Source organism: Brachyhypopomus gauderio, chromosome 4 (assembly GCF_052324685.1).
Source record: "Brachyhypopomus gauderio isolate BG-103 chromosome 4, BGAUD_0.2, whole genome shotgun sequence".
Classification (NCBI taxonomy): domain Eukaryota; kingdom Metazoa; phylum Chordata; class Actinopteri; order Gymnotiformes; family Hypopomidae; genus Brachyhypopomus; species Brachyhypopomus gauderio.
This window is the reverse complement of record NC_135214.1, coordinates 6298111-6321542: the sequence shown is the minus strand read 5'-3', so window position 1 is coordinate 6321542 and position 23432 is coordinate 6298111. Positions and strand designations below refer to the sequence as shown.

Sequence of the window (23432 nt, the reverse complement as noted above, 5' to 3'; positions counted from 1 at the left end):
TCCCACAGTTTCCCAGTGCTGGGACACGCTCAACTGCCTCTTTCACAGGCAAACTGGCAACATGGCGACACTCCCACAGAACCGCAAGCACTTCCCACAGCATCGTCCCCGAATCACAGCAAGAATGTATTCATTATTACATTAATAAAAAATCAATATGATGCTTTTCACAGAAATCTCATGCAGTCCTGTGTGGTGTGTGTGTGTGTGTGTGTGTGTGTGTGTGAGGCGGAGCACAGGCCTGACCCGTCACCCTGCGCACTTGTTTGTGGGGTTTCATTGCATGCGGGCCCATTCTGTGGTCCGGGAAGTATCTGTCCCCTCTGCCGGCCTCTTCTCTGTGACCACACAGTCGTTTTCAACCCCAATACCACCCCCACCCCTAGCACCCCCCCCCCCCCCCCCCCCCCCCCCCCCACCCCCCCCCCCCCCCACCCCACCCCCCCCCCACACACACACCCCCCCCCGAGCAGCAGCAGCACCACACACGCAGCTTTTTCATCTAGAACAAGAGCTGTTTTCACAAAGTTGGACTCTGGTTCACTCGCACTTCACAGTCCGCCCATTCAGTCCCCATGCCCTTGTAGCTTGCTATAGTTGCTTGTCCGTGCACGAGCAGAGGAGTGCACGAGCAGAGGAGTGCACGAGGAGAGGAGGTGCACGAGCAACGAGCTAGGGAGTGCACGAGCATCACAACACACACGTGTTGCGACACTGACCACCCACGAGCTGCTGCGCATGAAACTCTCATTAATCACACACACATACACACATCCACACACACATCCACTCTCCCACACACACACACACACTCAGAGTGGGTGCAGAGATTGAGCAGGAGGAAATGACCACATATCTCTCCCCTCATTCGATAATGCTCTCCCTTGTTTTCTTCCTGGGAACCCTCTATAGTCGGGGAGTCATGCATTCTGCCTCCCTGTCAAGAACACTTCCTGTTAGACACTGGAAGTGGGCCAATCAGAGCAGGTCCGAACGACCAAACCTGAACTGACCTTATTAAGGACCATGAGCAGAGAGGCTGGGTAAAGGTCACAGCACCCAGACTACGTACGCAGCTGCAGACAGTCATGAGGACGAAGATCAAACCAAGAGGAAGCGAAATATCTAAGCACATGACTAAGGGCACTGAAATATGACCCGACCCAAAAAGGCTCAGTGTGAGGATGACGCCCATCTAGGGGAGCGGCGAGAACCATGGGGACCTCAGAGGGGTCATGTGGTCCGTTTAGTCTTGCTCATAAATAGCCCTGAGCCCCCACACGCACTTACACACGCATGCAGCCACGCACACGGCACTGACGTCACGGAACAAGAGTCATATGAGTGCTGGTGCCCTATCTGTTGTGTGTGTGTGTGTGTGTGTGTGGTGTGTGTGTGTGTGTGTGTGTGTGTGTGTGGTGTGTGTGTGTGTGTGTGTGTGGCAGGAGTGAGGTCAGGAGGGCGGGTTGAATTTCACAGAACTGATTAAGCCACAGGAAGCCCGACAATTCCTCAGATTCCCCAGCCCACTCTGGAGAGGGTGGGAAAGGCGGTGATGGGGTGAGAGAAATGAGGTCACAGGGCAAAGAGGGGCGCGTGGGCACGCGGCACCAATCCCCACGTGGCACCAATCCCTACGCTAAACCACAACTAAACAATCACGGCCACGCCCACAGCCACTCTGCAACATCACGGCCACGCCCACAGCCACGCTGCAACCTCACGGCCACGCCCACAGCCACGCTGCAACCCTCGCGGCCACGCCCACAGCCACGCTGCAACATCACGGCCACGCCCACAGCCATGCTGCAACCTCGCGGCCACGCCCACAGCCACGCTGCAACCTCGCGGCCACGCCCACAGCCACGCTGCAACATCACGGCCACGCCACAGCCACGCTGCAACATGCAACATCACGGCCACGCCCACAGCCACGTTGCAACATCACGGCCACGCCCACAGCCACGCTGCAACATCACGGCCACGCCCACAAAAATCACCCAGAAATTGGTGGAGCATCAGGATCAAGTTCTGAATGTTTCAATGGCAGCTCAAATATTAAATATTCATATCTGGTCCAACCTGATATCTTATATCTCTCGTCTGTCCTGGTACCGCCTGGTACCCCCACAGAGGAACTAGAGGAGGTGGCTGGGGAGAGGGGAACCTGGGCCCCACGACCCGAACCCGGATAAAGGGGATGACACACACACACACACACACACATAACCACACACGCATTTGCACTAACACACACCCACGTGCTCATGCATGCATGCACACACACAGTTTCATATAAACAGCAGTATGAGAACTCTGAGTTATGGGCCACTGCAAACGTGTGCTAGTATTACTAATTCATCTGAGTAACACACACCAGTTGGAGTTAAGAGGCCATCAAGAATAGGGGCCCATGGGTCTGCCAGTGTACAGTGGTAATAAGCATTATTTAACACTATTCACCACCAATCACTGCGCACTGCAACTCACCTACTCTGCCTTTAGCTCCGCCCTCCCACCTGGTGTATCCAATAGGAGCAAAGCGGCAGTTCTCTGCACCGCCCACACATCTGTTTCCCCTCTCCCCCTGCTGAGGAGGGGGGCTTAGACCCCTCCTGTACCTGGCTTCCCGTAAACAAGGAAAATATGTGAGCGCTGACGTGAAACCACACACACACTCGCACAGCCACACACACACACACACACACACACACTCACACAGCCACAAGCTATACTGAGGCAACATGAACTCAGCTGGCCAATTACAACATCCCATCACTTTTGTGCATCTATGTCAGACAGCAGAGACATATCCGAACCCTCGGTTCTGATGAAGTAGGTCACGTGACAGACGCTTCTCCCTGGAAGATGTCAAGGAGAGAGATAGAGATGGTGAAGCCCAAAGTTTATATCTCTGCATTAATAGTGTAGTGGTCTTCAGTCCTGGTGCCCATGTTCTCAGTGATGTACACTAATGTAGAATGAAGTGGTTGTGGACCAGCCAGCGTGGCACACGTTGGCACATTGTGGTGGACCAGCCAGCGTGGCACACGTGGCACACGTGGTGTACCAGCCAGCGTGGCACTCGTGCACCTCCTGTCTCAGTGATGACGGTTCGTCTTCCTGTTGCTGCTGCTCACATCAGCAGCGTATCATTAGCCCCAATCACAGGTATGACGACTCAGTCTGGGCACGGACAAGCAGCCTTCATTCACTCAGTCATTATTCATTCAGTCAATAATAATGCATGTGTTCATTCATTCAGTCATTATTCATTCAGTCAATAATAATTCATGTGTTCATTCATTCAGTCATTATTCATTCAGTCAAGAAAAATTCACGTGTTCATTCATTCAGTCATTATTCATTCAGTCAATAATAATTCATGTGTTCATTCATTCAGTCATTATTCATTCAGTCAAGAAAAATTCACGTGTTCATTCATTCAGTCAATAATAATTCATGTGTTCATTCATTCAGTCATTATTCATTCAGTCAATAATAATTCACGTGTTCATTCATTCAGTCATTATTCATTCAGTCAATAATAGTTCACGTGTTCATTCATTCAGTCATTATTCATTCAGTCAATAATAATTCACGTGTTCATTCATTCAGTCATTATTCATTCAGTCAATAATAATTCACATGTTCATTCATTCAGTCATTATTCATTCAGTCAATAATAATTCACGTGTTCATTCATTCAGTCATTATTCATTCAGTCAATAATAATTCATGTGTTCATTCATTATTAAGTCAATTGTTCGTTCATTCGTCCGTAGCTGAGTCACGTGCCAGAAACCGGAGCATGACATCCTTTCACAACTGATCATGCTAGACGTGGCATTGCACACACATACACACACACACACACACACGCACACGATGGAGTAAATCTATTTTCCCATACTTATTATTCACATACTGTAACGTAACAGTACCACAGGTCATCGCATGACAGTGATAGTGAGAGAGAGAAATAAAGTGAGAGAGGAGATGAGAGAGAGAGAGAGAGAGAGAGAACCTTCTGTGGAATCAACTGTGTGGAGAACACCCCTCATGAATGCATTCAGTAAGTGTAGTAGGTATTCTGAGCAGAGAACCGTGAAACCAGCATGCAAGCACACTTTTAGAAAGCACAGACTAGCATGCTAACAATGCTAACATACACTGAGAGAGTGGAAAAAGTCCCGTACACGGGAGTTTGCGGAGAGGCCCCAGAATGTTTACTAAAAATGTACACGTGTGGAGTACTACAGGAACACCCACAGCCCCCGGCGTAGGCGTGTGTGTGTTCCTCTGTGTGTTCCTGCGTGCTCCTTTGCTAGGACAGCACACAAAACAGCTCAGCAGTATGTAAATCTGTAGCCACACGTAATCCGTGTTCCAGCGCTAAAGGAGGGGCATAGCGGGGCGGGTCAGGGCGTTTGAGCGGGCCACCTCTGCCTGGTTTGGCCCTACCTGTTCCCCTCGCCCCCGCGATCGCCAGCCGCAGGACCGCAGCTGAGCTTCATAATGGTGCCCCGCTGGTAGAGAGAGAGACGAGGAAGTGGAGGGGGGTGAGAGGGCGGGGCCGAGAGTGGGGGTGGGTGTTGGGGTCCGGGGGTGTTGGGGGGAGGGGGGGGGCACGCTGAGAGTGAGGAACGCTGAGATAAAGGGGAAAATGCTCAGTAAAAAGAGGCTGTGACCGAGTGGAACATCGAGGAGGAAGATACGTGTGTGAAATCTGGAGCATTTATTTAAAAAGTAAAGACATAATCCATGCTCACTTTCACCATCTCTCTCTCTCTCTCTCTCTCTCTCTCTCTCTCTCTCTCTCTCTCTCTCTCTCTCTCTCTCTCTCTCTCTCTCTCTCTCTCTCTCTCTCGTAGGAGGCAGCAGATGGCCTGTAGTCATTAGTGTATTGTCAGGGCCCGTGATGGGTTTTGATAACCACTGTGCACTGCTTGGAATGACAGGTGCATGACCCTGGTCTTCGCCATCTGCCGGTCCCCGCCCACACACATGCACACATGACTCTCACGCTGGATCCTCTCGGCAAGATGTGCCACTACATTTTTAATACAAGACTGTTTACAACAGCCTCTCCTCAGTGCTCTCGAGCCCGGGCCCCATTACTGCAGAGGAGCAGAGTCTAAGCAGAGAGCAGAAAAGCCTCGTTTGCATACAACGATACGGTACAGATGAAAGAGAGGTGACAGGGGGGGTGAAAGATAGACTAGTCAATCAGACTGCTTAAAAGGCGCATTGCAAACCTTTAACTCCTGTACACCCAGAGTGAGGTCAGAGGACAGACGTCTGATGTACAAGCCATTTCCTGTGACTGAGTGAGTGAGTGAGTGAGTGAGTGAGTGAGTGAGTGAGTGAGTGAGTGAGTGAGTGAGGGAGCGAGCGAGCGAGTGAGGGAGCGAGTGAGGGAGCGAGTGAGTGAGTGAGTGAGTGAGTGAGTGAGCGAGTGAGTGAGTGAGGGAGCAAGTGAGGGAGTGAGTGAGCGAGTGAGTGAGTGAGCGAGCGAGCGGAGCGAGTGAGTGAGTGAGTGAGTGAGGGAGCGAGGGAGCAAGAGGGAGACAGAGAAAGATCCGCTTTAGGCTGCTGGTTGAAACCAATAAAACAATCAACTCAGTAAATATAATTACACCGCCCCTCATAAAGCCGTTAGATAATTCTGAGTGACATCCATTGCACGTTTGTGTGAGAGGGGGCTTATTTAAAGGTCCTTTCAGAGTTGATATAAAACTGATGGAATCAGCATGTGAGAATTTGCATTTACGACCCCTCTCTCTTTCTGTCTGTGCGTATGTATGCATGTGTGTGTGTGTGTGTGTGTGAGTGTGTGTTTGGGGGGGGGTGGAGCTGCCAGCGTCAGTCTGCCGCTGTAGTAAACAGACTCCTCTCATCTCTAGTCAATGGACCGTGCTGATTAGCCCTGCCACTGTTCCCTATCAGCCTTTCCGGAAAAAATAACAGCACTGTGTTCTTTCACTCCAGCTGAGCTTTTGTTTTGGTGTAACGCTGGCCCCAGCCAATCAGGGAGCCTGCTGAATAAGCATCACTACGCCTGTGAGTGCATTTTGGGAATTTGGGGATTTTGTTGGTTTGTTGTTTGTTGTTTGTTTTTTTGCCACAGTCTCTGTCCGATGTTCCAGAGATTCGTTCTGTTCAACCCTCTCCTCTGACATCAGAGTGTACGACTACACCTGCACCAGCAGAAACGAGCTACCTACCAGCAGATACACAAACATGTGGAGAGCAACACAGATGTGCGCGCGCACACACACACACACACACACACACACACACACACACACACACACACACACACACACACACACACACACACACAGGCATACACACAGTAGATCTGCTCTGTCTGGGCCTTTGATGGATCACATGTGAGGGCTATTGTGTGCGTGTGTGTGTGTATGTGTTTGTGTGCATGTTCGGTGTGTTGTTTAGATAAAAGCGCTAGCTCTTTAAAGGTCCTTCATCAGTACCTCTTTATTGTGAGTGTGTGTGTGTGCTCTTCATTGGATTCCAATTCTGAAGTGTTTGTCACGGTTGTATTAACTTCCCATGACCTGGGGTAGTCCCCATGTAGATGCACACCAGATACTACACACACACAACACACACACACACACACACACACACACACACACACACACACACACACACACTCTCAGATGTTGTGAAATCGTAAATCCTCAAAATTACCTCAGGTGTGCTATGTAAACAAAGCGATGTTTGGCTCGGGCTGCTGTTTATATGCCATATATGTAAACATGGATTGTTTTGTACATTCTTAGGCTAAAATGTACCTCACGAAATTGTGAGCTTCTCATCGTTAAGGAAGAAAGCTGTCCCGGATCAGAAAACAAGCAGGCATTCACATCTCTTAGCGACCTCTGTGAACAGACTGCATTCCTGCCCCTGAAACCCAGTACCTGACAACTGATAAACAACAGACTCATTTGTTTCTCGGCGGGGGTTGGGGGGGGGGGGGGGGGGGGGGGGGGGGGAGTGAACAACACAGAAAGAGCGCATGCGCGACAAAGCCTAGGGTCAGCTTATACCTAGCTACATTAGTGACCGCTTTAAAAGTGACCGTAGCAGATGTCATTTAAGCAGCTACGTGAAGGTTTGTGCCCACACACCCGCGCAAACAACATACGACACTTACATAACCGACATGATCGCGCGCTTTGGCATAAAGTCCAATGTCACCCAAACCCGCATCGCCACCCGTTAAACTGCGAGATGTCATGAAACGTCATCGTTTCTAAATAATAAAAACCTTGTTTTCAACCCTAACCCTAACCCTAGGCTAACCCTAACCCTAACTGTTCATACATCATGTCCTGTTGCATCTATAGCATCTTTAAATGTAAAACGCGCTTAAGAACTCCAAGGGTTAAGAGAGAGAGAGAGAGAGAGAGAGAGAGAGAGAGAGAGAGAGAGAGAGAGAGAGAGAGAGAGAGAGATGAATTACTTGAAGGCATTAAAAACTGTCTAAAAGGCATGCACTCGGGGTGTGCTATCGAGGTCTATCCAAACCGGTGTCTAATTGCGACGAGCACCTGCTAAATTGCACGGAGGAGGAATGGATGACCTAATGTTGTAGATATCTCCCACTACCTGCTCTTCATTAACACTACGGCGGGTTTTACGAGCCCTCAGACCATCTCGCCCTCGTCATGAGGCTGCCAAGCCTACACGCATTCAAAACGGCTTAGGACAGATATCTTGGTTAATAAATCGGTAACGTAAACGCTATAAACACGAATTAAGAGAGATACGATTAAACGCGGTCAAGGTTTTCCGAATCATGAGCACAGGCGCTTCTACAAATTCAATACGAGCGAGTGACATGATAGCTGCACGCGCTCCTACTACTGCGCATTATACACACCGAACCCCTAAAGGAAACTACATGGTTTTCCCTTCCCATCTTTGCAGTCTTTTATGGGCATAATTCCCTCTGAATACTGTGCTTTTTTCTGCAACAACATATTTAACTGTTTTAAAACATGTTTGTATGTTTATAACTGCAATAAGCAGTCTGTTATCATATCTATAAGCATAACATGACATTTAGAACATGTCAAAGAAAACCCTACAATAGAAAATAAAGACATATAGCTCACCTTTTACCGTGGTCGCTGTTTCCTTGAACCCCAGGCTGGCGTACGGACTGACGTGGACCGCACTGATGCCCCCTTTACAACGGCTGGCAGCTTTGAACCTGATGAGGGCATCACAGCTGCCTCTCCTCTCATCCATCAGGTTCAGGGCGATGCAGTCGAGTCCGTTCTGGAAGCCCGCGGACGTCTCCCTGCACATGGGGCTGCCGCACTCCTCATCCGAGCCCTCGCCGTTCCTGGCCAGCGCGGACACGTTCTCCACGGAGGCCGAGCCGTGCCTGGCGTCGTGGGCGAAGGACGGGAACACGGGCGTGACCGTGGTGGTGGAGGAGAACGTTTCCGAGCTGTGTCGTCTGCGCCCCTGCGGGTCCGCGCGGATCACCTTGGCGCCCCGGTCCGGGTCGACCAGGGGTGCGGTTCCACCACCTAGCAGGAAAGAGTCGAGGGGCGCAGCCCCGATAGCATCGCCTAAAGTCAGCCTCCGCACGCAGGACGACGGGCTGGTGGTTTGGACGCACTCGGTGGGCTGAGACTCAGCGGGCTGGGGCGAGGAGGCGGGCACGCCGAACGTCATCTCGGTGTAGTCCTCGTTAGCTGTGCCAGTCTGGCATATGGGTGGCACCTGTGCTGTGAGGTGGCAGCACTCCACACCCCCCTCCCTCCCCGTCTGGGCAGGGCAGGCTGCAAGCTCGGGCACGGCATCCGCTCGGCCGAACGGGGCGACGTCTCCGGTCTTGGGCGACTCTGAGATCGTGTTGATGTTCATGTAGTCGGAGAGGAGAGGGGATCTCCTCTGTTCGCTAGATGAGCCGAGGGACGAGGCCGGGCTCTCGGATGAGGGGGGGGAGTATTGCGGGGTGGCGCGTCTGAAATCTATGTTTATGTACTCGCCCGGACTCTTGGGCTCCGGGGGGAGGGGGTGCTCTGTCATGCTAGGCAGGGTGCACAGGGAGTCCAGGGGGAGGCGGGTGGGTCGGTTGGCCCTTGCCCTGTGGAGCAGGCCGTCGGCCCGGCCCTGCCTCAGGGGAGAGGGGGCGCTTTTGGGCCCCGTCTTTACCGGTTCCTCTATGATCATCTGGCCCTGCAGGCTCATGAGGACGTACTGATCGCTGTCGCTGTCCTTGCAGCCCTGCTGGGGTTTGCAGCAGTGGGGCAGGGAGGTGTAGGCGTAGGGCTGCCGGAGAGCCGGGGGCAGCTCCACGCCCCCCACAGTGGTCAGGAAGTAGTCGGGGGGCGTGGCAGACACGCAGGGGTCTACGGGGGACATGTTGAGGTACTCGCCGTTGGACAGTTTCCCGTCTGAACTGTCCGCCGAGAACTTTGAGCTGCAGAGCATCCTCATGTAGCCGCTGTCGTCCAGGGAGCAGCTGCCGGGAGACGTGTTCCTGTAGCCACTGGCCACGGTCAGGGGGTGCGTCCGGGGGTTAACGATCTGCTTCGGGGACGAAACACACATGGAACTCATGGGCATGTAGATCTCCGTCTTGCCAGCCAGCGGTGCCACGCCAGGCGTCATCGGCATATAGCCGTCATCGCCCAGATTGCGGCTGGGGCTTTTGTGCAGGGGTCCGATCTCGATGTCACCGTAGTCCTCGGGGTACGTGACTTTTGACGAAGCGGTGTGCGAACCACGTGCCACGTGCACTCCGTGTTTGAAAGTGGCCCTCATGAGGGTGTACTCATCCAGGGACGCAGAAGACATTTGTGACGGCCCCCTCTTCTGGTGAGGCATGGTAAGAGAATACGTCCTTTTCCTGAAGGCTTTCTCTAGATCCCCCGAGCCCTCCTCCAGCACAAGAGCACTGTATCTCCCATGGTTGTAGATGAAATTTCCAGCGCTTTGCTTCTCCATGATCATGTAGCCATTCAAGTCATTGCCCTCGCGTGAGGGGGGCGTGTCGGTAAAGGACTCCGGCGTGATGCTTCTGTTCGCCATTAACAGGTGGCGCATGTCTCCCGGACTAGACCCACACTCATCACAGGAGATGAACCCGGCGTCGCTGGGCGAGCCGGCGATGGAGGCTGTGCAGCTAGCGGGGCGGGGAGCACCGTCTAAATTAGGGCCATTCCCGCTGCTGGAGCACATACTAACGGGGCTAGTAGCCGATGGAGGCGACCGAGACACGGGCATGCACATAGACTTACTGTGCTGGAGGGAGGAGGACTCAAATGTTCTAGACGGGCGCGCGCTGACCGTGTTGGACCGGCTCAAATGTGTCCGGTTCGTGCTGGGACTGATAGGGCTCCCGGATACCGACATCGGCCGCGCCATGGTCCCGTCGCCCTCGCTCGCCGTGCGGTTTCGACACGAGGTGAATTTAGTCACCGGCGACGCCGCCGCCACGCTGTCCGTCCGGGACCGCCGCTGCAGCCCGGTCTGGCTGGGCGGGAGGTTGTTCAGGTGCCGCCTGGTGGGCACGGAGATGGGCTTCGTGCCCGACGACTGGCTTTTGCTGCGCGGTCGGAACTCGGAGAGCTCCTTCATGGCTTTCATGGCCTCCAGGATGGTCTCGTGGATGTTCTGCGCCACCACGGAGTCGTCCGCCTGCATCCACAGCTCACCGGGTCCGGTGGCGGCGGACCGGCCCACCTCTATGAAGAAGAAACTGTCCGAATGGCCGCACCGCCGGATGTTCATCAGCTGCAGACTCACCGAGGCCACCTCGGAGTTTAATTTCACGAAGCTTATCGTCCGGCTGGACAAACACAGTCTGTAAACCCCGGTCAGGTTCCGACTCTGACCCAGTCCTCTAGATTTTAAATTCACCTGCCATACCTCCTTGTACGCGGCGCTCACCGGCGTGATCGCGCCGTAGTTCGCCTCGTCCAAGCCCACCAGAGACGAGGCAGAATCACACGCCGAGCCGTCACACCCTTTCTCCTCGTTCATCAGACCCGTTAAGACTCGGAACCAGATCTCCTGCTCCTGCTCGTTGTCGGCGGCCACGGCGAAATACTCGTCCTTGGTGTAGAAGGCGATGAGGTGCTTGTGCTTGGCGTCCGCCCGCTTGTTGATGTTCAGACACGAGTCCAGAGGTATCACCCTCTTAGCTGCACACTTGTTCTTCCATTTCTTCTCGCTCTCGTAGTACTCCAGCCGGGCGGGGAAGCCCTCGCCCTGCGCCTTCAGCACGAAGAACCGCTTGTGTCCGTGTTTCTGCTTCTTCAAGTATCCGCATTTCTTTATGTTGTTATTATTGACGTTCAGATTTGATAATAAATGTCCAGCCGCGGGCGGCGGACTCGCCATCCTTATTTCCCCCTGAAAACTCTTCACTTTGCCGAACTTGGACAGCCGAACCTCGCCGAACGCAGAAGGACGCGGTTCTGGAGACCGTGGACTCTTGTCTTCACGTTCGGTGTCCGGAGCAGTTAAACAGTAAATAACACATATCGCCAAGTGACTGGAGTAAAGAGGGAAAACAACATGTGACGTCCTACACATCCAGCTATGGTTACAAAAAATAGGAGGAAAAAAATGCTCACACACATACACACACACATACACACACACACACACACTGATACAAGGCGGTGCGACCTTAGGGGAAGGCGTACCTGCCAATCCGCCTATCTGATCGGGTTATTCCACTCATTGGTCGCAGGGACTGAATGATAGTAAAATACGCACCAGACTGGGAAACCAAACCCCGCCCATTTTTAGTGAGCAGCCCCGCCTATTTTTAGTGAGCGGCCCCGCCCTTCCTCGTTCAAGCGAAGGTGTCGTGAAGCAGTGAGAGGGGCGCTCACTCTCTCGTAGCGGCTCCCGTTTTAAAAATAACCTTCCTCAAACGCATCATAACGAGGGGAGATCTGCAGGCGCCAACCACGCTGTTCTGTGTAACGTCCAGCGCGCAGGAGGCTTAAACAGCCGTCCAAGGGAATATTTAAGTGTTCTTGGATGCTTGGGTGTAGATCTGTGTGATTTATTAGTACTTTTATGCGTTTTGCTGTCGCCATTTGAGATCTCGTTTGCCGTTAACCTGCGACGCGTATAAGAGGCTACACCGTAAAACTTTGGCACCGAGAGCGCGCGCTTACCTGTCGAGATGTGGCATGTGGTGTATCTGATGTGCAACGATTTAGCCAACCGGGAACGACGTAACATGCTGATCATACTGGTTGATCGCATTTAATTCAGTAGCCTGACCACGTAATGATCTTTGGCACTGGGCGGTTGTGGATGCAGGGAGTTCGTGGGCTGGTTCCGCATACATTATCCTATTCACAGTCTGACACTTTGCCCTAATGTTTAAGTAACCAAACAAGTTGGATAAGATAAGGCAGAAAAATGTGCTAGTTTCATGGCATTATGTAGGCAGGTATCTGGATCTCCGCAGTACGCATCATGTCGAAGCGCAGGTCCGTGTTTGGACCATTCCCCGCGTGTGTTGGGAGGACTCCCTCCACCCCGGACTTCTGCTCCACCCTGCTGCCTGTCGTAGTTATTTTGACGCAGTCGGTTCATAAGAAATCATTTAACTGTGAGAATGTAAACAAGCGAGAAGCTGTGAAGCCGCCTCGTTACGTAAGTGAGCCGGTGCTGGTGTGTAAGGAGGCTGGACGCGTGTGCGCTACGCGAGTGCCTCTAGCGTCTCCAACCACATCCTGCTGTCTTTCATAATACAATACGCTCGCCGTTAAACGATTCCGCTTCCTCCCGCTCCTACACCATATGGAAGTATTATACTAAAAAGGACATCACCCCCACATAATGCGGTCTCAGCACCGGCTTCCTGAAATAATACCCCAGCATCACGACGCCGGATGGACCGGGACGCGGGCGGTGACGGCGCGCTCGGGTCTGCGGAGAGTTCAGTGCGTCATTGGCGGGGAACGTGCGCAGAGGGACACGGCGCACCGAATACCGGGCTGCGGTTATATCGCCGTTTTCACATGCACTCAAACATGCGCCTCCGTCTGGCTCCTGCCGTCCCCACCGAGGACATCCGTGAAGGGACGTGACTGCAGTCCACCTATAGCCGCTTCTGGATAAACCAAATTCAAGCTGTTCATTCGAGCAGTAGGTGTGCGCGGTTCATTTAAAATGTACCGGGCATTGATAACAACGCAGACTTCTTAAACTTGAAGAAACGCTTAACATTTTCTATTACTATTCATCATCAGATACAGATGGCATATTATGCAAAAACAGATTCGTTAAAACATCGAGTTGAATTATTACTCTTTTTTTAGACCTTTAGGCCAACACTAGTCTAAAGGAAAAAAAATTAATTACACTAAAAATAATTTTATTCCAGGTTCCATAAAATGACTGTCAAGCATTGTGCATTTTTTGTAGATTATCTAAAACAGCTGATTTTGAGATAAGCTACAAGCGTCCTGAAATGCATAATTTTGCCTGTTTAAACATGCTGGGTGTTCAGAATGATCAGGCAGCAAATTGTATTGATACTATGAATGCATTAAATATCACAGTAGATTTTAATTTAGAAAATTATTTGAATAAACAAATTAGCAAATCGACACCTTCATGTTTGCCAGTAATGAAAGCTTCCTAACCCTAGGTAAGCCTAACCCTAACCCTACTTCAAATTCTAGATTCTAGCTTATAACAATAATATAATATAATGCATATTTTGAAAGTAATTGTCCACCAGTCTTTAGAATGGTCAGCTCTGAACCAGTTCCCACATACATGGAAAACGCCTTACAAAGGCTAAAAACTCCTAAACTGTTTCCTACAGGCCTACATGATCCAAAACCAAATTATACAACATATTGCATTCATAATAAATCGGTGGAACACCGGGTTGGGATCATCGCTCGACTGTAAACTGTTACTCCATATCGCAGCATCTGGTTTAGGGGGATACGTTTGTGTTGTTGCTCTGTTTATCCTCTGCGTTTTCCTTTAACTATTGGACATTAAAATATGACCTCTTAAGAAAACATGGCGCTGTGTGTATTTCATGTCTTTGCGTATGGGCCTCCAGTGTTTGAAGTGCCCCTCAGGGGATCGGCGTTCTTGTGCTCTCTGTACACGCTCACCCGTTTTAGCTGCCTCAGCGTCTGCCCTCACCTGTTTATTCAGTGGCAAGGTCACTTACGCCACACCCGCTCCGTTCAGCCCACTAACCTCTGATCTGGCCTTATGGTTGAGGAAATGGAAGTGAACTGCTGTAGGGTTGCTCTTCATACGTCTACCCCATATTGCTGCCCCCAAACTGCTGCCCTCCATACTTTTACCCCCATAATGCTGCCTCCATTCTTCTACCCCCATAATGCTGCCTCCATTCTTCTACCCCCATACTGCTGCCCTCATACTGCTGCCCTCATACTGCTGCCCTCATACTGCTGCCCCTCATACTGCTGCCCCCAAACTGCTGCCCTCATACTGCTGCCCCCATACTGCTGCCCCTCATACTGCTGCCCTCATACTGCTGCCCTCATACTGCTGCCCTCATACTGCTGCCCCTCATACTGCTGCCCTCATACTGCTGCCCCTCATACTGCTGCCCCCATACTTCTGCCCCCATACTGCTGGCCTCATACTGCTGCCCCCAAACTGCTGCCCTCATACTGCTGGCCTCATACTGCTGCCCCCAAACTGCTGCCCTCATACTGCTGGGTCATGGTTTTTCAGTGTTCAGTCTCCCACTCTCTCAACTCACTGGGAGTCTTGGGAAACTTTATTAATGTATCTGAATTTCACACAGTCACTTTCAAATGCTCAGACTGAGTGATGTTTAATGCCTTTATCTGAGCATTAAGGTGAGAATTCAGCTCAGTTGCAATCGTCCTGCAGTACAGTTGCATTGACAGTTTTTGTTTATTTGTTTGTGTGCTTTTATATGTATTTTTGTTTTTCAGTAAAAGTTTTGTAATATTGTCAAAAGGCCTCCCTTGAATGTCGAAAGCATACGGGATGACTGAATTGTATCATCATCCTGTTTAATTGTGCAGACTTGATTCCTTCATAGCTGAGGACTGAATCATGATGTCATGATGGTCTGTCTCGATGTCACTCCCAATGAAGCCAGTCTGACTTAACAGCATGGTGTGTTCAGCATGAGACAAACTCTCCTTTGCATGATCTCCATAGATCCTGCCTCATCAGACATACAATAACCTATGGCACAACCACTGCCTGCCTCCCTCTCTCTCTCCCTCTCTCTCTCTCTCCCTCTCTCTCTCTCTCTTTCTTTTTATTTCACTACCCCCCCCCCTGCTGTCACTGTGTCAGTAAGGGAGCGTGTCAGGGGAGGGGTTGTTTGGTTTTCTCCCCTGCAAAATGTAAATCAGGCCTCCATAAAACTGCAATAACGTGCTTGATTCTTTCGCCCATGAAATGTGCTGTAAAATGCAAACACTCGGTCACACACAGACACACACACAGATACACATTAACCCACACCGACACACACCATAAGGACAATTTTGGCTCCATCTGCTCATCCTTGTATTTGTGTGTATTTTTTTTTTATTGAAGCGTGCGCACGTATTGGCCGGAGATTAACACACCGTGATCCGTTCATTTACAAGTTCATTAAATGGCCATCAAACATTTACCTATAATGTCATAACGGATGTAGTTTTGTGGCTGTAGGTGTCTCCTCTGTCGTCAAACTAAAAGTGCAACAAAGAGACGAGTCTGTAGTAACAAAGTACATCAAATACTGAAGTTCTATGGGTTTCTTTTCTCTGTCTTGCAGCAGACATTTGCTGTGTGTGAACTCCCATTTCAGCTTTGACTTAAATATGACATATACCACAACCTTTGGTGTTCATACATGCATCTGGAATAAGGCCTTTGGTCAATATGAGCCCCCACCCCCATTACATTCTCTCTAGCCTAACCACTACAACCACTTTAACAATCTCTTCCAGAGAAGATAAGGACATTCAACATGACAAGCTAGGTTAAAACCTGTTTGTGTGTGTGTATGTGTGTGTATGTGTGTGTATGTGTGTGTGTATGTGTGTGTGTGTGTGTGTGTGTGTGTGTGTGTGTGTGTGTGTGTGTGTGTATGTGTGTGTGTATGTGGGGTGGAGTGGGGGGGGGGGGGTCTGCAGCACATCGATTTCTGCTGTTCAGGTAATGGCACATATTCTGGACATGTACCTGTGGGTGCGTTCACACTCATGCTGGTTCATATGTTCATCAACAGGGAGAGTTCCAAGCACCAGGTACAGTTAGATCACTACAGTTAGATGTTACTGCGCTCGTAATCTCCTTTGACGTGAAATGTCTTTAATGGCCTTGCTGCTTACAGTAAGTGACATCTTAAAGCATCCGTGGAGCTCGTCTGGACTGTAGGAGTCTGCTCTGGGCGGGTGAATGGCACGTGGTCTGATTTCCTGTGAACCAAGGCTGTGGGAGGTCAGAGAGTTCAGTCACACAGCCTGCCTGTGACTTGACTTGTATTGGATGCGGCCACACACCTTGGCATTCAGCCAATATCCCAGTAATTACAATCTTGATTACTTCAATTAAGTTTCTCACCCTAGTCTTAATCTATTTTACATTAATGTGTAAATGTGATGTGTAAAGTCTCTTTCTGTACTTGAAAATGTCTTTAAAATTTCTTTTTAATGCAGGAATTACACCATTCTGACCTTTTCATTGACCGTTTCTGTCACGTTGCGAGGAAGGAAGACTGCAGAGCGGAAAATGCGTGAACATATAGGGTATTTATTTACGAATAAAGCTAGCTGCTTTAGCAGCAGCACATGAGACACGAATGAGACTCACAAAGACGAGCACAGGACGAGACAAATACACACAATATATACATAACACCTAACAAGCACCGCGTGTAGAACATTACACTAACGAGGCGTGTGAACACACACACAAACAACCACACCCACAGAAAGTGCATATTTAGACACGGACTACACCTACACGAAGGGAGGGGTTCGGGTCTGTAACATGATAGTTTCTACACTGTGTTAACCTTTTTATTGATTTGTTAAATACTATAGAAGATTAATTAATTATTGTATACTCTAATTATTGTTCTTTACTACTGAACATATCTTTTCTGCATCTGTTTGAGGGGGTTGTTTTAGTTTAAACTGCCAATAATAATAATAATAATAATAATAGTAATAATAATAACTTGATCATCTTTCAGAAACTCCAGAATTACAAATAATAAAGTATCAATGAAGAAGACGAGAACAGGCCCCCTCTAGCTGTGCACTAGGTGCATTAGGAGAACCCTAGCAGATACCTCCCTGTAGAGTGCACACTGCTCAAGGATGATCCCTGCACTCTCACGATAACAAATAAAACACTCGTCGTACCATAATACCTTCTGTTTTGCTCAAACAACTCCCTTATCAAAGGAGCCCAGGAAGCACGGACTGCATTTCTAATATCGCTGACCTTCTCATTACACCTCTTTATTATTTAATAAACATTGATCCTTCTCCAAGGAACACCAACGCGTTGGGTTTGCACGAGCCTGGGGCGCCCCTGAACCCTGCACAATTTCTGTACAGCTGGAACATTGGTACAAATCACCCAATCTACATGAAAGCATTCCATTTAGTGACAAAAGGGCTTCTGTAGCTTAAGCCGCTGCACAAACACCCTCCGGGAACAATTCAGGCTGTGTGGTTCCTCCTCACACGTTTGCCCTGCATGGGTTCTGGGGAAAACAAAGTGCTTAATTCACAATGGTGAAATTTAAATTTCATTCAATTATATTGGTCCTAAAGCAGGCCCCTCCTTTCCTCATCAAATATTCGACCCGTGCTATCAATATTCATGCCCCATTACAGGGGCATGTGTCCCCACAGAAACACGGGATTTAATCAAAGCCAAAGCCATGATGCATTCTATTAGGGGTCATTTGCATTCTTGGAGAAAAAAAAATGAAGCAATTCTTCATGGGAGTCAAGAAGAAAAACTCCCCGGCAATTTCCGATTGACTTTATCCGTTTACCTGCTCGACGCTCCCGTCCTCTGGGACCCTGCCGTTGCCCCGGATACGTCACGGGTGGATGATGTGAGAGTTGCGGTCGGTTTGCTGGCATCCTGCTGCCCACAAGTCCTTGTCTGCCTCTGACGTGGAAGCCCTTCGCCCAGGGGCTCCACTCCGGGCACGGTGTGGTGGTTAGATGGCAGCTGTGTGGATAACCCTGATGACGGTCCCAGTCTCGGCTGCTGGTGGCTGAGCCAGAATGTCTCGGCCGCGTCCACGTCAGCACGGGTGTGCACTCTTATGTGTGCGGTAGGTCTCCTGCTCACATCAAGGCCACATGACTGGATGGAGGAGCTTTAGAAACTGGAACAGTTTCAGAAAATGTGGGTTAACATTTTCAGTGGAGCTTTTAATAGGTGCCTCACTCTCTTTCTTTGTTTGATCTAAAGAAAAAGGTTTTTTAACTGTTGTGGTTATGTACGCTTCCTTTGGTTGGTTTGTTTGTTAGTCAAGCTCCTGACTGATGGGCCCTGTGATAGGGGAAAACTGGGAGGCGTCTCTGTTCTCATGGGCTCCAACATCAGCACCAGTCATCAACAAGGAGGGAAAGGAATATCACATGACCCATAAGTATCCTCACTATCATACAGCCTAGCAATCCCATAGTGGTAAACATCCTGGAAACCTTCATCTAAAAGGACGTTGGATGGTAACAGCCAGGCGGGCTGGAGGTCAGGCAGGTTTCCCCCTATGTGCTGCTCCAGTGCCAGGGCAGCAGGGTCACTGCTGTCTGGGTGTGGGGCACCGCTGAGCTTCTTTAGTGATCTATTAACCATCAGTCTCCATACTCCATACTCCGCATCTGGGGGTGGTTCCCTCCAGGTCCTCTCCGTCCCACCTTCCTTCTCCTGTCCTCTCCGGTTCTTCTCTACATCCTCCCAGCCTACATAATCCCAGTCTGATCAGCGCGGCGATGGCAAACACAGAATATGAGTCAAAACGGATGAGTCAGAGGAAGAGAGGGAGGGAGAGAGAGAGAGAGAGAGAGAGAGAGAGAGCACAGGAAGAGAAAGTGATGCACCGCTCATTGATCTTCACTTTAAATAAACTTTGTAAATGCTAACTTGTAGCTGGAGGTATGGTGAGTGCCTCCCGTCAGTGTGTGCTCAGAGCTGGACTAGAAATGGGAAGATAGGAATGTGTGTATGCAAATGAGATTCAGAAGGCAACGAAATGCAAGCGCACACAGGAATGAATAAACCTCTGGAGGTGTGGCCAGAGTTTGGCGAGGAGGATATTTGAACCACTGCCTTCAAACCACTGTCTCCCACTTTCCATCAGGAGACGGTAACAACCTATGGAACAGTTAAGCTATTTCACTCTAACCACTCAATTTGCAGCCAGACGTTAGTAATGAGGTTGTTTGTATTTTGCTGATTGGATTTCACAGATTGGCAATATGTATAAGAAACATACACAAGGTTAGACAAGCATCGTTTACCGTTATTGCCTTCATAGCCTCCCTCCTGCAATTATCCTCCCATTCCCCTTGAGGTCATCAGGCCGATAAAAGCCATAAATCAACAGCATTTGCTTGGGGTCACATGACCAAAGACAATGCATAATTATGAAAGATGATGGATGGGAAGTTTGTGGACCCCAAGCTGGACCCGAAGCCGCTCTCTCTACGGCCCGCGCTCACACAAATCATCGTACGGATGAGCAGACTCTTATCTGACACTGCAAATTGCACATTTTTCACCAGCGAGGAGGAAGAAGATCTTTACATCTTTTGCATGAGGAGCTGGAGACGGAAAAATGGGCGGGGCAGTGGGGGTGTTGGACAGATGGATGGACCAATAGTGCTGGCGGAGGAAGGAAGTAACAGCAACGCTGTTTATACGCGGCGACTTATTGCTCGTCTACGTTTTACGCTTGAGTGTTGTCGTGAATAAAGCTCAGTTAGCATCAGACCTGCTGATAACGATGAGAACATTAAGAGCGCAAATGAATAACTGCACATTTCGTCTGTGGATCTAGTGGAACTGCGTGACATTTCGTCAATGTCTTCATTAATGCCATCCTGCAATTAGGGTATGCATGCATGCATTTATGTGTGTCACATATATGTGTCCCATTTGTGTGTGTATGTCTGTGTGTGTGTGTGTGTGTGTGTGTGTGTGTGTGTGTGTGTGTGTGTGTGTGTGTGTGTGTGTGTGTGTGTTGTGTGTGTGCATACATTGGTGTTTATATGCACTTCAAGTTTGGATTCGTGTATGGCTGGTGTAAATGCTTGTGTACACCAGTTTGGGTAAAATAGATCTGGGGACGGGGGAAATGGATAAGGAAATGAGCTTTGCAGGACACATCTGGGGACCAGGACACACCTGGGGACCAGAACAAAATCTGGGGACCAGGACACCCCAGGGGACCAGGACACATCTGGGGACCAGGACACACCTGGGGACCAGGACACACCTGGGAACCAGGACACATCTGGGGACCAGGACACATATGAGGACCGGGACACACCTGGGGACCAGGCTGCCTTGCCGTACCTCCACCTCCATGGCTGGAGCTCTGGTTCCTCCTTGGAGCAGGTTCCTCACACATAGCATGTGGTCTCACACGGGCTGATTGAGAGGGATGCTACACACTAAAGTTGACCTTTATCATGTGGGCTAATTACACACCGTGCTGTTTAAAGGGAAATAGGCTGAAAAGGAACTGGGGCCATATGGATTAAGCAAATGTGGGTCGCGTATGATACAATGGGGTCACTGCAGTGGGTAGCTGGGTTGATTTAAGACAGCAGAGTAGGTCGTATTTATAGAGGGGTGACCCCGCTGACCTTTGGTTTATTATCCGAAGTGAGTAAACTTATGTAAAACTGGAGTAGATCACATGTGCCTTCTAACACACTACACTGCGTGATAAAGCCAGGCTGAGAAATCAGATGGTGTGTAGAAGAATGTCAGGCATGTACAAGACCCACAGGATTATGGCTGGATTATAAAAGTCTATAATAAATGCAGAGGGAACGTGAAGCCTTTTTACAGTTGCAGTACTGCAGTTCCTGGTCAAGGTTGAGCTGTCCTCTCTGTCCAGTCAGAGAGTTCCGTATCTTTCAGCTGTATGTAGGCTTGGCAGCCCACTCGAGTCGCTCTTGGTAGGAAAAAAACAGCAATGAACAAAGGTAAAAAGTGTACTGTGTGTCACAGTGACCACAGGTGCACTGTTCGCACAAGAGCATAAACTAGGATATATGTGAGAAAGCTCTCAGAGTTCCACATAAAGGAGTCTCAGAGGAGAGAGGCTGGTAAGAGATGGTTTCACTCCGTTCGACAGGTGGGAAAGGGGCCCGCATCACGTGTGAGTGACCTGAAATAAAGAGCCAGAGTCAGAACACACTGACATGGCTTTTCATCAGTTCAGCAACAGGACTGGATCCGAAACACCTGTAGATTGTATTAAACAGAATAAAAATGGTTTGAGTCCTTTGCGTCCATTTCTGGGTTTTGTTTTGCTTTGGGGTTTTGTTTTTTTGTTTTTTTGTTTGTTTTTTTTGGAAGTTCATTTGCAGAAGCAGATGTAGCTAAGGGAGCAGTAATGTTCACCACCTGTAGGGCCCGTGAAGTCATGCTGAGTTACAGCAGCTCTGCTTTCCCAGACTGTCCCTGCCTGTCCCAGGAAAAGCCGCCCGGGGACCCCCGTCTGGGGAGGCTGTTGGAATGCCGCTCTTTTCCCAGCGTCTCCGAGATCCGCGCAGCCCCCTACGGCCACCACCAGGTGTCCCGCACACCCCCGTACCCCATCGCCCCGAGGTCAATCAATCTTGAGCAATCTTAAAGATCAAAGTATGGCGTAAGAAGAAACCCATGTTAACCTAAGAGGTCTTCCATTTACCTTCTGGCAACGTCTCACAAAGTACCAAGACTTGTGATTTATGTTTTGGAGCATCTACTTATATCATTTAAGTCAAACCCTGTAAACCTAATATACAGATTTTTACTGGGTTAGTGAGATAATCATTATACAAGGCTGAACCAGAGATCAAAAGAACTGTAAAGTTCTGCATCTGTGAAATTCTTAACCAGTGAAGTAATCCTGACAAAGCCCAGACAGGCTCCTAGACAGTAGGTTGAAAATACACATTAGTCACAGACACCTACATATTCACACACGTTTACACAGATACATGTTTATATGGTTCTGCTGCTTTCTTGCACAGGCAATGAATCAGATGCATGTCTGGGATGAAATGCAGAACCCATAAGCTTGTAAATATGTTCACACACAGACACACAGAAGTGGTATACATGATGGCATGTTTCTGGTGGTTTATATTTGTGTGTAGTCTCTCAGAGGCACTGATGACTCAACATAATTGCCCCCTTTCGTCTAGAAGGTGACTGGCATGCTGTCTTAAACCCAGCATGGTACCAGCCAGACACACGTGGCACCAGGAGACCTGGTGACACCACCCACGAGAAGGGGAGGGGCAGGGACCAGTCTGAGAGCACAAAAAGAGATACACTTTTAAAAACAACCGTCAATGACACCCTGATACCCTGTGAGAAAAAAAGCCAACACGGCTGTAATGTTAGAACTCAGATGTAGTTTAAATCAGACACAAGTCTATAACAGATTCAAGTCCCCTTTGATAGAACCAAGATGGCTGTACTATTAGAACTCGAGTGTAATTACGTAGTTTATAACAGAAACTATTCCTATTTGTTAGAACCAAGATGGCTGTAATGTTAGAACTCAGATGTATTGTGTAGCTTAAAACAGATAGAAGTCCTCTTTGTTAGAATCCCCTTTTTCTGTAGCTGTCTTCCTTTTTCTTCTCCTTTCAGCCCTGGAGGTCACTTCAGGATAAAACACTCTCTGTCTCTCTCTCTCTCTCTCTATCCCTCCCTCTTGCTGTCCCTCTCTCTCTCCATCTATCTCTCTTTCTCTCTCTCTCTCTTTCTCTCTCTCCCTCTTGCTCTCCCTCTCTCTCTCTCCATCTCTCTCTTTCTCTCTCTCTTTATCTCTTTCTCTCCCTCTCTCTCCATCTCTCTCTCTCTCTCTTCTCATACACTTCTCAGAAAGCAGGGCATTGTCCCTGAGACACATTTCTTCCACATTTCCTAGATGGCGTATCGCAGTCTTTGTGTGCGTAGGAGAGAGATAAGAAGAGGCCGAAGGACCAATAGAAAGTGCCAAAGGGCGTGTGGTGACATGATAAAGGCGAAGCCAAGCTAAATTATGCATAAAGAATGATCATGCTAAATGAATGTGTTTAATTGAACATGGGATGTTAATTAAAGTGTGGATGAATGATCTGCAAGGCCACTGGAAGAAGGCAAAGAGCTTTGTATGAACTAAATCACAGACAACTTCCTGC

At 49.4% G+C, this 23432-nt stretch overlaps 1 protein-coding gene across 2 annotated transcripts; it reads right to left on the bottom strand.

Moving 5' to 3' along the window:
• Positions 1-7026: 7026 nt before the first annotated feature.
• Positions 7027-12831, bottom strand: irs2b (insulin receptor substrate 2b). 2 transcript variants are annotated; one of them, XM_077001801.1, is made up of 2 exons: positions 12186-12831; positions 7027-11548 (listed from the first exon to the last, which is right to left on the bottom strand). In XM_077001801.1, exons 1-2 carry the CDS (start codon positions 12200-12202, stop codon positions 8095-8097), a joined length of 3471 nt encoding a protein of 1156 aa, XP_076857916.1. In that variant the 5' UTR covers positions 12203-12831; the 3' UTR covers positions 7027-8094. The 2 variants fall into 2 exon arrangements, with proteins under 2 accessions (XP_076857916.1, XP_076857915.1); XM_077001800.1 differs by lacking the exon at positions 12186-12831 and adding an exon at positions 11703-11806.
• Positions 12832-23432: the final 10601 nt, after the last annotated feature.